The sequence below is a fragment of the Mauremys reevesii genome, linkage group 1 (assembly GCF_016161935.1).
Source record: "Mauremys reevesii isolate NIE-2019 linkage group 1, ASM1616193v1, whole genome shotgun sequence".
In the NCBI taxonomy this organism is placed as follows: Eukaryota; Metazoa; Chordata; order Testudines; family Geoemydidae; genus Mauremys; species Mauremys reevesii.
In genome coordinates this window covers 125,685,436-125,699,134 of record NC_052623.1, presented here as the reverse complement: position 1 = coordinate 125,699,134, position 13,699 = coordinate 125,685,436, and the positions used below count along the sequence as shown (strand labels likewise).

Sequence of the window (13,699 nt, the reverse complement as noted above, 5' to 3'; positions counted from 1 at the left end):
AGAGTTTTACTGGCTTTGCATGGGCATGTTTTTTTTTCCAGAAATGAAGCTGTTTAGCATGTGACAAAAATGGGGAATATCACATTTTGCAATATTCTAACATGAAATGTTTTTACATCGCATATTCTCCTGGGCACATCCCACTGGGAAGAGGCCCTGAGGCTGACCCAGGACATGCTGGAGGGATTATATCTCCTGGCTGCCCTGGGAACACTGGGGAATCCCCCAGGAGGAGCTGGAACATGTTGCGGAGGAAAAGGAGGTCTGGTCCTCTTACTCTCTGTGCTACTGCTGCGACCCTCACTAGGAAAAGTGGCATAAAGGAAAAAGAAGAAGATATTCTTAATCATCAAAGTATTTCACAAGAGATTATAATTTTCTGTATTTGCAATTGAAATTTGCTGAGCAGATCAGTCTCACTGAATGTTGTGCACCAGTAGCAGTAGATTGCAGGCCCATAGTTTACACTGCATAGTGGGTAGATATAAATGTACCTGAATTCCTAATATGCTTCTACATTTGTAAGTTTTGTATTTACAATGCAGCATATAGTTTGCCTGATAGAAGGTTTTAATTTGTAAATTGCCTTTGCATGCAGTATTAGCTTTTGAAATGTTCTAGAAACTGGCTTTTTAATTCAGTGACACTTACGCATAGGTCAGCATTAGTGTTAGAGATGAGAATACACAGCTTCATATTATGAATGTGGAAAAGCTGTGAGAGAAAGAAGTAGCCTAACAAGAAGTAGTGAAGATTAAGTCCACAAACAAGTCCTTGCCTATGCACTGAAGAGGGATGAAGAGCATGTTACAGCTCTTACCAACCACGTCGTCAACAATATGACAAACCCATTTGACCCTGAATCACATGCTGAGGTGCTTATCAGCATATCTGTTGGACTACATGTAATGTCAGGTGTATAGAAGTCTCTGTTGAAAATAGCAGATGTTTATGAAGAACAAATGAAGAAATTTGTGAGAGGTGCACTTGATGTTTCAATGTCAACTGTTCTTAGTCACCCAATAAGACTTGTGCTGCCTGTGTCCCTCTTTCATGCTGATGGAACAATGAGAAGAACAGACAAAACTGAACGAGGGCATCAGCTGGAATCTCCATCTGAAAGAATCCATGAGCTAAGAGCATGCAACAAAGGACCTCCGGTGTATATATGGGATGCCATGGCTGCCATACAAATGATGGCTAGAGACAAATTCCACACATGCGATGAATTGGCTGCTGACTGTTTGAGGCAGGTCCCCAAAGATTGGAAAAGCTAATTCTTTAATCAAAGTTTTTGACAGATATGACAATAGTAATTCTGAAAACTGCAGAAAGAGTGTGCTGGGCAGGGCTGTCCCTAGGGGTTGCGGGGCCTGGGGCGGAAGTGACAGATTCGTCTTTTCTGGGACCGACAGCGCAGGCCCATTGCACCAGCCCATGGGGTCCCCCTAAGCGCAGGGCCTGGAGCGGTTGCCCTGATTTGTCCTACCCAAGGGATGACTCTGGATATGGGAAATATTAGGTGATTGGTGGAGGCCCTGTGCTTCTGTGGAAGAAGTTTCTAAACGTGGCATCCAATAAGCAATCACTTGTAAAATTCCTCTGTGAATATATGGTTCAAAATGCAACATAAGCAGTGCTTCTTGCTTTAAGGCTTTTCAAATGGTGAAGGAGCAAAGTGCATCACCAGTAGAAGTGTTAAGTCCAAAACTTATGCAGTACTCAAGAGGAAGTGGACCTAAGAATGCTTCTGGATTCTGTATGTGCCAGTATGGCTTTTGGGTCTCTTGTCAAATGGAATCATAGTAATTAGGTCACCTGATACAGATGTTTTTGGTCTTTGCTGTTCGCTACTTTCCAAAAATGACACATAACATGGATTGAAACAGGCACCATTATCAGCACAGCTGAAAAGTATCGCTTCCGAAATACACAAGGGAGTTGAGGATGATTATTTTTTTTAAAAACAAATCTCTGCACCTCCCCAAAAGAGAGTCAATACTTTGCTTCATCTTCTGCATATTTTCCTAGATATTTTTCTGCCCAGAAGCTTATAATCATCCTATAAATGTTGACATCATCTAGCACCTTGTAGATACTGTAGTTGTGCAGATATGTTTTGTTTTTTCCCGGTGGTTTCTTTGTAAACCTCATGTAATGTATTAATGCTGCAAACATTAATTTCTGCATCTTCAAGTATTTTTTGTTTTTTAAATAGGGATGTACATGGAGCTCCAAGTTCCAAAGGGCCAGCAAACATTCCATTACAAGACCAGCACTTGGCACTTGCTATATTGTTAGAGTTGGCAGTGCAGAGGGGCACACTAAGGTGAGAAATGTAGCACTTTTCTGCTCTCAAACAAGAGTACCTATTAAAATGTTCTGAGCAATTCTGGGCATCTAGTTTGCATTAGTTCAGTGTTAACATTTTGATGCAACACCTATGGGGTCCTCTCCGTAATGATTAGAGGTGAAATCCTAGCACCAGTGAAGTCAATGGCAAACTCGCATTGATGTCAGTGGGACCAGGATTTGACCATAATTTCCTATCATGAAGGGTAATGATGAAGGATGAAATATAGATAGAAAATTAGGGAATACTAAGCACTCATTCTTCAGGGTCTAAGCCAATGTAACTGATGGGGATTAGAAAAAAACATATTTTAGTGAGCCAGTCTATTACATAATTTTCTGCTAGAAGACTTCTTTCATATTTGTGAATCATCAAGATCTGTCAGTGATGGATTACTGTTCTGAGCCAGAATAGTAATTCCTATGTAGCTAAAATGTTGCAAGAAAGGAGGTGAAGGCACATTAAAACTATATTGAAATACATTTTTGTGGACATTTGGTCCAGATCTTCATCTGGTATAAGTGATATAGTTCCATTGAAGTCAATGGGGCTGTGCTGATTTATACCAGCGAAGGATACTTTTAGTCTGTTCTTACGACGTTTATCTATAACCACAACTTTTAAACAGATTGCTCAGTTTTCTAAATAACTACTGAATAATCAGAGCTAAAACTTGAACACATACCAAAACTAAAAAAAATCCCAAAATTTCAAAAACTGTACTTCACTTTGACACTTTTTTGGGGGGGAAAAAACCCCCCCTAAACTAAGCAAAACTTCTAAGTGAGCTAGCTTTGAGTAGATTCTGCCTAATACCCTCACACACATACTACTAAACATGCAAAAGCAGCAAAGAGTCTTGTGGCACCTTATAGACTAACAGACGTATTGGAGCATGAGCTTTCGTGGCTGAATACCCACTTCGTCGGATTTAATGAAGTGGGTATTCACCCACGAAAGCTTATGCTCCAATACGTCTGTTAGTCTATAAGGTGCCACAGGACTCTTTGCTGCTTTTACAGATCCAGACTCACACGGCTACTCCTCTGATACTTGACTACTAAACATGCACATCTTCTAAAATTTGATTTAATGTAGAACTTCAAATAACTTCTGTAGGAGTGCTTACAACAGGATGATAAACTTACTCTTTCAGCCAAATGTTGTCTGCTGTTATGTTGCTGCTTCAACTCTGGGATAATGGAACAAGGGAAACAGATAATGAGCGATCTGCACAAGGCACAAGTGCACCCCTTCTGCCTTTGCTGCAACGGTTTCAGAGCATAATCTGTAATAAAGACATACCTAACGCCGAGGATGAGATTCAGGTATATGTGTCTTGGTTTATTTATGAGTATATTCTATCCAGTATCCAATTATTTGTGTCATGTTGCTTAGCAATCAAGTATAGATGCTCATTGTTGCTCTTCTAAAGTTTGTAACTTCACTTTTGTAGTAGTAATTTACACATCAAGATACATATACAGCTGTTGTATTACAGTGTGTACATTTTGCATTTTCTCGGGATGGCAGATTAGAAGTTTGCAGTATGTTTATATAAATATTGCATTTTAGATTTTGTTGTAGAAATAGTTTTTATGTGGTACTACAACTTAATTTTGGATTAATTTTCTTGAACATTTAACTTTTTCCATTAACTTGATTGAAACATCATTACATTCTTAAATTTTATTGTGAAGTACTGAATAGCACAATTGATACAAAGGTAGCATCAGTTTCTGTTACTGAAATAGTGGCTTACTCAGTGCTAATCAACGTAATTTAACAATGTATTTCTCAGTGTATATGTATACTTGAAATTATTGCTTGCATGAGGAAGGAATATTATATACAGATGCCGAGTCCCTTATTAACTTCAATAGGAATTACAGATGCTGAGTATCCACAAAATATGCCATATCTGTATCTAGAGAAATAAGGGAAAAGAACGTATGGGGCGTGTAAAAAGTACTCTGAACATTTTCCTGTTTTTAACTTTTTTATTTTAAACTGCTTTTCTTTGCTTTCTTAGATGCTGTCCTACTCCCTGAGTCCCAATGAGAGTTTTCTGAGGTACCTGACTTTACCACAGGACAATGAGCTAGCAATTGATCTGCGACAAACGGCAGTTGTGATCATGGCCCACTTAGATCGCCTGGCTACTCCATGTATGCCTCCACAGTGTAGCTCTCCTACATCTCATAAGGTAATCTCATATAATCTCAAATAAAAGGATTCTGTTTGTAGATGGACAATTTGTTTTCTCTTTAAACTATCAAGAAAGACCATTCAGTGATTTTAATAAATCATCAGTTTACTTATAAAGAGAAGTGTAACTATTGGTTTTAAAATATTTTCATATAGAGTGTCTAAAGTGAGTTTCCAAAATGCATAGTTGTCTGTTTATAGTAATCTGAGTATTTAACCTCCCTGCCTCTTTTCCTCTTGTTTGGCTATGGCCAAACATGGTATCTGACCAGGGAGGTAAGGTATAATTTAAGACTGAAATCCCTGTACAGATAAAAATTTATTCAGAATATCCGTAATTCAATTTAAAAGAATCCAAAGTTATATAAGCAGTTCAGGAGTAATATCTGAACGATCTCCTGTAGTGGATATAAACATGTACAGTCTGTACCAAAGAGTTTAATACTTTCATTGGAATGAGGAGACTCTTCTTACACTCTTTTTATTTTTGTTTTCCAAGCTACTTTTTGAGCCCTGGGATCTTAGTTTTCTGTTTCCCTTCTTCTTATCCCCTTCTCCCAGTACCACTGGGGTTATCTGAACGTGGCTTATTCTGGAGCCCATTGTTACTGCTCTTTGCATCTGCCAAAGATTTCTACAGAATGACAAGCAAGTCATTCCCCAAAACCTATGGCTGATCCTGCCCCATAAATGTACTATTTCCAGTGCCCATCAAAGTAAATGGTTCAGACCAAATTTCTTAAATGTTTAAGTCAGAGTGCTCTGGTATAGTAGCAATTTAAAGAAACTCCCAAATTTTTATATAACTTCACTAGTTGAAAGATCTTCTCTACATACTTGCTATAAATATTTATGGTATATTCTGTAGGCCATGTCGGTCACAGGGTATTAGAGAGACAAGGTGGGTGAGGTAATATCGTTTATTGGACCAACTTCCGTTGGTGAGAGAGAGAAGCTTTTGAGCTACCCAAAACTTCTCTTCAGGTCTGGGAAAGGTACTCAGTGTCACAGCTAAATACAAGGTCGAACAGATAGTTTAGCATAAGCAATTAGCACAATCTGTTCGACCTTGTATTTAGCTGTGACACTGAGTATCTTTCCCAGACCTGAAGAGAAGTTTTGGGTAGCTTGAAAGCTTGTCTCTTCCACCACCAGAAGTTGGTCCAATAAAAGATACTATCTCACCCACCTATGGTATCTTTTAATTAGATTGTGATGCGTGTGAGACTATTTTTAATATCTTATTAATAGGTAAGGTTCATTGATGTCTTACTTTTACAGCTACCATGAATATTGATTGATTGAAGTATTGTTGAAGCAGCATAATTATTAGAAAAAATATCCTGGTGTTTGTGTTTTTAATTAAGTTGTGTAGTGAACTGTAAATTCTTACTTAGCTTTTTGTTGCCGTACAGGGATCTTTGCAAGAAGTCATAGGTTGGGGTTTAATAGGATGGAAATATTATGCTAATGTGAGTGGTCCAATTCAGTGTGAAGGACTTGCCAATCTTGGAGTTATGCAAATTGCCTGTGCAGAGAAACGTTTTTTAATCTTATCTAGAAATGGACGAGTTTACACGCAGGCATACAACAGTGACACACTGGTAGGTGATTTTTACATCCATACTAAGCGTACCGTTTTCTATAAAATATGCTGCTATGAGATTAGAAAGAACAATCATTCAGATGTGTAATGGAGATATTGTGATGCTGCTAATCTTAAATTCTTTGTTTTTGAACCCTCAGCAGCAATGGTTTATCACCTTTGTTTGCCATGTTAAGAATTTTTCCTATGTTATAAATATTCGTTATGGTGCTCGCAACAATCCGGCCTTATGAACAATGCCCTCTTTCTTCTCCAGCGGTATTGCTTTGCCATTTATTTCCATGTAACGTGGCAATTGCTTAGCATGAAGTGCATTTAAACTAATGGATGTTTTGACTACCAGTGCCTAAGCATTAAATTCCCTTTACAAAATTATACTAAAACAGAAAAATATGCAGCTAAGACTATCTGAAATGATCAGACAAAAGCCAGTTTAATATATATTACATGCATTATAAGGATGGGACAAAATGGGAGCTCCAGAGCATCCTCTATTTTTCACCAAACCCAAATATTTGATCTGAACTTCTGGCCTGGTTCTCTGTTTTTATTAAATTAATACTGGAATGTATAGTTTTGAAGTAAGGCCTTATTGGGGAAAAATCTAATTATCAAGTTATCTGAGTTTTTTTTTGACACTCCGAGCAACATAAGTAACTTTTCTTTGTACATTGTCTCTAACTAATTTACAGGGACCACAGCTGGTGCAGAGTCTTGCTTCTAGAAATATTGTGAAGATTGCAGCACATTCAGATGGTCACCACTATCTTGCCTTGGCAGCAACTGGAGAGGTTTTCTCTTGGGGTTGTGGAGATGGTGGAAGACTAGGCCATGGGGACACAGTGTATGTGTAATAAAATACCATTGATTCACCAGCTTAAGCATAGAATGTATTTACAAATATTCTACTTTAATGTTAGAAACTAAGGTAGGATTAAATATGCAGACATTTAATAAGTGTTACTGAAACACAGCCACTTACAGCGAAATGACAACAGGAAAAAGATACCATAGTATGCTATAGTTGTTCAAGTCCTCCAGTACATATGTATCATTCAAAGATTGATAAGAAATTAAACAAAGCAAGATGGTTTACAAACATACATTCCTTTAGATTTTGTCTTAATTATGTTGACATGATTAGACCGGCAAATAGACTACAGTTGTTAATGGCAATGGAAAGGTCTAGCTTTCCTCTAATTTTTTTAATGGATTTTAGACAACAATGAACATATATGAAGGGAATGCCTGCTTAGCTTAGAAAATTCTATTGCATGGCGAGATGATCCAGGAGGTCTTTTAAGGATATTTGTCTTAATTGAATACTGATTTGTGGCTATAGAAAATGATAAAAAATGTATCTAATCTGTTAACCAGTGTTAACATAAAGATTTTCAAGAAATCCAGCTCCACTTATGAAATCTGACACTGAGTAATCCAAAATGTCTTTTACAACGATCCAACTTCAGGACAACACATGCATGTATTATCAACTGTTAAATTACATCCTTTCTGAATATTTTTTCTCTCCTTTTAAATTAAAAATTCTGAGTTCTTCGTGTGCTTGCATATGTTCATTCCACTGTATGTGAGGTGAGTATGCTCCTTGTGCACCGTGGTTGGAGATCTTTTTCCCTTAGCAGTATCCATTGGGCTGGCCCAAGCACTCTGTTGCCACACGCCACAAAAGCTGCGCCAATTCTCAGTTCCACCAGTAAAAGTTGTCGGAGTGATCTCAAACTTTTGTCATAAGTGCGGCCTTCACGCCTTTATGTATCTATATGCTGTTGTCGTTAGAAATTGGTTTGTTAGTTTTAGTGATAGATTTTAGATTTAGGTCTTTTGGGACCAGTTTTTCATCTTTCGGTATTGGGATTGGTACTGGAACGATGCTGTGCTCATCAGGTTTTAAGTCCTTCTGGACCTGTGCTGAACGTATGCTGGGCAGTGACCCACACCTGGTTTACTTGAAATGTTTGGGAAAATTCCACGTAAGTGACAAATATTCTTGGCCCAAGTACCTATCACAGATGTTTGCAAAACAGTGACTTGGTCATCAGTCCATACTTTTGCTCTCCTTATGCTATTTCCTGTCAATGCAGGGACCATGCAAATTTCCGACAGGTTGTCCTAGAAACACTGGTCAGATATTCTCCCAGCTCACCTCCACGTTGGTCTGCTTGTGAGTCACCTACAGTGAAATGGACATGTGCAAGCTCTTGAAGAAGAAAAAATGGTTACCTACCTTTCTGTAAGTGGTGTTCTTTGAGATGTGTTGGATATGTCCATTCCATGACCCATCCTCCTTCCCTTCTCTATTGGAGTCTATCTGGAGTCAACTATGCACGAGGTGCGTGCACACATACAGTGGAATGGATGTTTTGCAACAAATCTCTAACAATAGTTGCAGAAAGGTAGGTAATCATTTTTTATATTTTTGATAATTTCTGTGCCTATTTCTGGAATATTTATAGTTTCAGAAGGGCACCCATCCTCCCATTTTTCCCAGGCCTCATATGTCTGATCCCAGGAGTCCCTCTTCCCTTCTTATTTACTTGCCAAATCAATTTCAGAATGGTTCAGTGCAAGTGCAAACTGTTGTGTGTTCCCCATTCCTTTTTTTCCTGTGTTAAACAGTAACGTTGCAATGCTCTGTCTTGGCCCAGAAAGTAGGAGTGAGTGTCTTGTTCTGTAGCTGAACTAGTGTTTTCCATGCAGTATAGGGGTGTACTTAAATAGTTCTGTGTTGAATTTGTATCCCAGAGGTGATAAGCACCACTGCGGTGACAAATCCGTACAGGATAAGGGAGTGCTCCTGTCTTGGGGTTGAGATTGGAGGGAAGGAGTTGTTCAGATACAGCAATTGGAGCTCAGTTTTTTTCACAGTGAAGTATAGTGCCTGTGAAAACCACTGGACTGACTTACTTGGAGGTAAAAATACTAGCGATCAGACTTTACACTACCACTGCCTGTGATATACTAAACTTCTCCAAGGTGCTTTGCATATTGTGTTTATTATTGATCAAGCTCAACCTTAATTTGCTTTACAGGTCCATTTATATCTTGCTGCCTATGGCAGTCAGTAAGGTTTGTAGTTGTGATTGTGATGATCAGTTTATTTTCTAGCAGACAGGTTACCACAGATCTTTTCACATAATTACTGACTCTTGTCTTCTCTCAAAATAGACCCCTAGAGGAACCAAAGATGATATCTGCTTTATCTGGAAAGCAGGCTGGGAAACATGTTGTTCATATTGCATGTGGAAGCACATATAGCGCAGCCATCACTGCTGAGGGAGAGTTGTATACATGGGGACGAGGGAACTATGGCAGGCTGGGGCATGGTACGTTCCTCTAATTTCTTAAAGCCTGGTGTTCTATTTGTGAAAATTTTAAATGTATATGTCTCTTGAGTATTTTTGACAAAGCAATTATTTTTTGTTTGGAAGGTTCCAGTGAAGATCAGACCATCCCAATGCTAGTCACAGGGCTGAAAGGACTGAAGGTTATTGATGTGGCCTGTGGAAGTGGAGATGCTCAAACTCTTGCAGTGACTGAAAATGGTTAGTGGCTAAACTTGCCATGGTTAATGTCATTAGAAAGACATTTGTGGTATAGGTCTTATGCTGAACGTTCATGAAACAAATTTTATAAGAGAATCTCAAACTGAAAGTGCTTTTTCAGAATAGTCTCTAGGTGATTATTTATATTTTAATACGTATTTAAAATTGAAAGTATTCGTAAAGGAGAAAAGTTAAGCATTAAATTTATATAACTTGCTACTCTTTCCAGATGTATAGTTACTCAGACTTTTTCAGACATCTCTTCAGCTCACCAGCTATTCTGCTGTATATTCCTCCTTTTCACAAAAATATCTCTTACCTACCTAGACTTCCAGTACTGTTTTTGAGATTTAAACTTTTTTGAAGTGGTCAGAGTACAGTTGTAACACACCCCTCTTGAATAGACATAACTCTATCCTATGCCTTTCACCAGAGCACCATTGGCTCCTGCCACTGTGCTTCCATCCAGCCTCCCATTTCTCACAACTGTGCATTTCAGTGTAGCTTCTTCCTTCTCCTTCTTGCTGCCTGAGCACCAGCAGAGGCACAGCAGCTTGCATCAGCCAGGAAGAGAAATTGCAAGGAAAATCTTGCTCAGCCCCTGTATCCCTGGGCTGCAACATCCTCAGTACAGGCAGAATCTTCAGAGAATTTAGCTGCAAAATTCTAACAAGTGTGTACTGAGCATGTGTGAACTCCACTATTTTTTTTGGAGACTCGTAATGTGGTCATATTTAGGTGACTTCCAAAAGCTCTAATTTGAATAATTTACCAACTTTTGTCAATATATGTAACTTACCTGAAAGTTCAGTGCAATGTCTCCCTTTCTAGGCCAGGTGTGGTCTTGGGGTGATGGAGATTACGGGAAGCTAGGAAGAGGTGGCAGTGATGGTTGCAAAACTCCCAAGTTGATAGAAAAGCTTCAGGACCTGGATGTTGTGAAAGTACGCTGTGGGAGTCAATTTTCTGTTGCTTTAACAAAAGACGGGCAGGTCTATTCCTGGGGGAAAGGTGACAATCAGAGGCTTGGGCATGGAACAGAAGAGCATGTTCGATATCCTAAACTGCTGGAAGGCTTGCAAGGTAAGTGTAACACAAAATTGGCAATTGCAATTCTTTCTCAACCTAGAAAGTTGGAAAATGTCAAAAGTGCTTAGTTTTTGATGGAAATCTTTTTTATCATATATTGTATCCTAACTTAAAGAATCTCACCACTGCTCTCATTGATGTCAAATTGTAACTTACTTGTATTAAACAAGTGTATTTGCCCCCCCCTTGTGCATTTTATCTGAGATTTTACTTCTGTTATTCCAACAGACTTGTTATGCTATTCTATTAAAACCTTTTAATACTTGAAAATTCTTGTTTCTATACTCTTGGCTTTCTCTATTCCTACTGCTTTTCTCACTTAGCCTGACTGAAGAATTTTTGCATGTAAACTCATTTAGGCTCCAATCTTGTAAACATGCACATGCTTAACTTTACATACGTGAATAGAAATGTTGAGAACCATGGACTACTCATGTGCTTAAAGTTAAGCATGTGCATAAGTGTTTTGAGTAGCTCAGAAAAGAGCTAAAAGTTGTTGCTTACATTTTTTAAAAACAAACCTGAAATACTGTTGGGCAGATGAGAAAAGACAGTATTATGAAGTGGGTTTTACAAATCTTTGTAATGGACATATTGATCCATTGCATTTCTATTGTGATGAGGTCACTTAATTGAAAGAAATTCTGAGTTGTGTGGCAGAACCAATTGACTTCAGCATGTGACACTGTCCAATCACTTTTCCATTTAATAGTGGAAATGCCATCAAACTCTTCTAAATCAACAACTAAGCTAAATGGGTGCAAAATAACACAAGATTTTTGCAGTCTTATACACTTCGGCACTTCAGATAGCTTAAGTCTCTTAAACCTTTCTAATTTTTTTGGGGTAGACTCTCCAGTCTATTAAGGTGGAAGGTAGAACTACAGTTTGACGTATTTACTCTGCTCATTTTTAATTGTGGTTTTAGTAATTGTAGGTGTTGGTGAAACACAAAAGCTATGCCACAAATGGTTTTTCTGTTAAAAAATGTAATCTTTGTAGTAAGCAAAGTTTAATATTTGTTCACTTTTTGCTATCAGGGAAAAAAGTGGTGGATGTGGCGGCTGGATCTACCCATTGCTTGGCACTTACTGAGGATAGTGAAGTGCACAGCTGGGGGAGCAATGATCAGTGCCAGCATTTTGATACTTTGAGGATCACTAAACCAGAGCCTACTGCTCTCCCAGGATTAGACAGAAAGCACATTGTTGGAATTGCTTGTGGGCCTGCCCAGGTAAGCTTTGAATCTGTTACTCAGGATTTGTCTTCAACCTGTCCATGGAATTAGAGGAGTGTAGTACAGTAATTTAATTCCTACTTCTCCCTATGGTCTAAATCAGTGATTCGCAAACTTTTCCAGTTGCGTCCCCCCGCTTTACCATTCACAGAATTTGTCGTGCTCCCCTCCCCCCGCATTAATTGTAATCTGAAACTGTTTTTCATTCTGGAAGGTGGAGGGGAAACACATGAGCCCATTCATTCGATTTAGTGTTTGAGCATCTGACTCAAGCGAGAGGTCCTAGGCTCTCAACTATTATTATATACGTTGCCAGTTTATCTTTTAATATCAATTATTAAACATTACATGAGTTTTAAAATGAGAATCAAAATTAATTTTAAAGACATAGTAGGCCTACTGTAGTAATGAAATTTACCAAATTGTTGAAAATGAGCCAAACTGTGCTTTAATTTGTATGATTGTTTTTTAAAGGGGGAAAAGGTCGAAGTTTCTTTGCACCTCCCCTTTCCCCTAGAGAACCTCTTGCGCCCCACTGGTCTAAGTGGTTCCTGTACCAGCTGTGCCACGTGGATATTTCATGCCACCAGCAGACGGAGACACAACTCCTTTCTCTCCCCTCCCCCTCCCCGCCCCAGTTTGTTTGTAGTTGCTTCTCCAAAAAGGCCTAGCTGGCCTTCCCTCAGTAAGACTTCCTGAGCAATAGCATTTAACAACATTAGCAATTGCTAGTATAAGTCTTAAGAATTAATCAGTCCCAACTTTTCCACCAACAAAATTAAAGTAGGATGTCTGGACTGGCATAGGACTCTGAGAAACATGATAGGAATTAGTATTTTTTTGTGATTGTTGGACACCTTTAGCTGTTGGCAAGAGGGGAGTGCTTGCTAATAATGTAAATGAATTGAGCCACATTCATCCTGCACCTCATAAAAAATCTGAAAGTCACAATATAGCTCCTGAGCCTAGTTCGTTAAATAAAGCACTGGTATCTCATAATAGGCCTATCATTGATTAGAGAGAAAGTAACTGTTACTCTTTCTTTCCATACATAGAGTTTTGCCTGGTCATCTTGTTCTGAATGGTCCATTGGTTTGCGTGTACCATTTGTGGTGGATGTTTGCCCAATGACATTTGAACAGCTAGATCTCCTATTGAGACAAGTGACTGAGGGAATGGATGGCACCTCTGACTGGCCACCACCACAGGAGAAGGAATGTATGGCTGTTGCAACCTTAAATCTTCTAAGACTTCAGGTACTGTAGCTTTCTTATGTGTCTGAGTTCTCACTCAGATAAAATGCTTCAGTAAATTGGTTGGAAGAAAATAGTGGCTTTTAAGTGTTTAAAACATTTTTGTTTGCTTAAAATTAAATTGGTATAATGACCAATTCCTGCATCTTAGTTCCAAAAGGGGGAAAGCTAAGGGTGGGTTTTCAGTCCTAACCATGAATTTTCTTGCTCTCTTGGTTTAATGTTTTCTAAACAGTTCTTGCATTTGATTTAAGATGAACTGTAAAATTAAAATGTAAATTGACTAATCTTGGTTTTGTGCTGAATATACCACTTGCTGAAAAGGCCTTGGGTGTTCAGTGTTTTAATTTGCCTTTTTAAAAATGTTTCCTGTTTGGGGCAAATCTGGTA

General features: G+C 38.6%; 1 protein-coding gene across 4 annotated transcripts in view; it reads left to right on the top strand.

The window, feature by feature from the left end:
• The window catches only part of HERC2 (HECT and RLD domain containing E3 ubiquitin protein ligase 2), a 201,145-nt gene that overhangs the window by 45,284 nt on the left and 142,162 nt on the right, over positions 1-13,699 (top strand). For all 4 annotated transcript variants that reach the window (XM_039525659.1, XM_039525664.1, XM_039525678.1 and 1 more), the window contains 10 exons: positions 2,219-2,329; positions 3,510-3,681; positions 4,386-4,559; positions 5,977-6,165; positions 6,860-7,011; positions 9,354-9,511; positions 9,617-9,730; positions 10,562-10,813; positions 11,860-12,053; positions 13,112-13,312. In XM_039525659.1, coding sequence (XP_039381593.1) covers positions 2,219-2,329; positions 3,510-3,681; positions 4,386-4,559; positions 5,977-6,165; positions 6,860-7,011; positions 9,354-9,511; positions 9,617-9,730; positions 10,562-10,813; positions 11,860-12,053; positions 13,112-13,312 — 1,717 coding nt within the window. The remainder of the gene's footprint in view (positions 1-2,218; positions 2,330-3,509; positions 3,682-4,385; positions 4,560-5,976; positions 6,166-6,859; positions 7,012-9,353; positions 9,512-9,616; positions 9,731-10,561; positions 10,814-11,859; positions 12,054-13,111; positions 13,313-13,699) is intronic.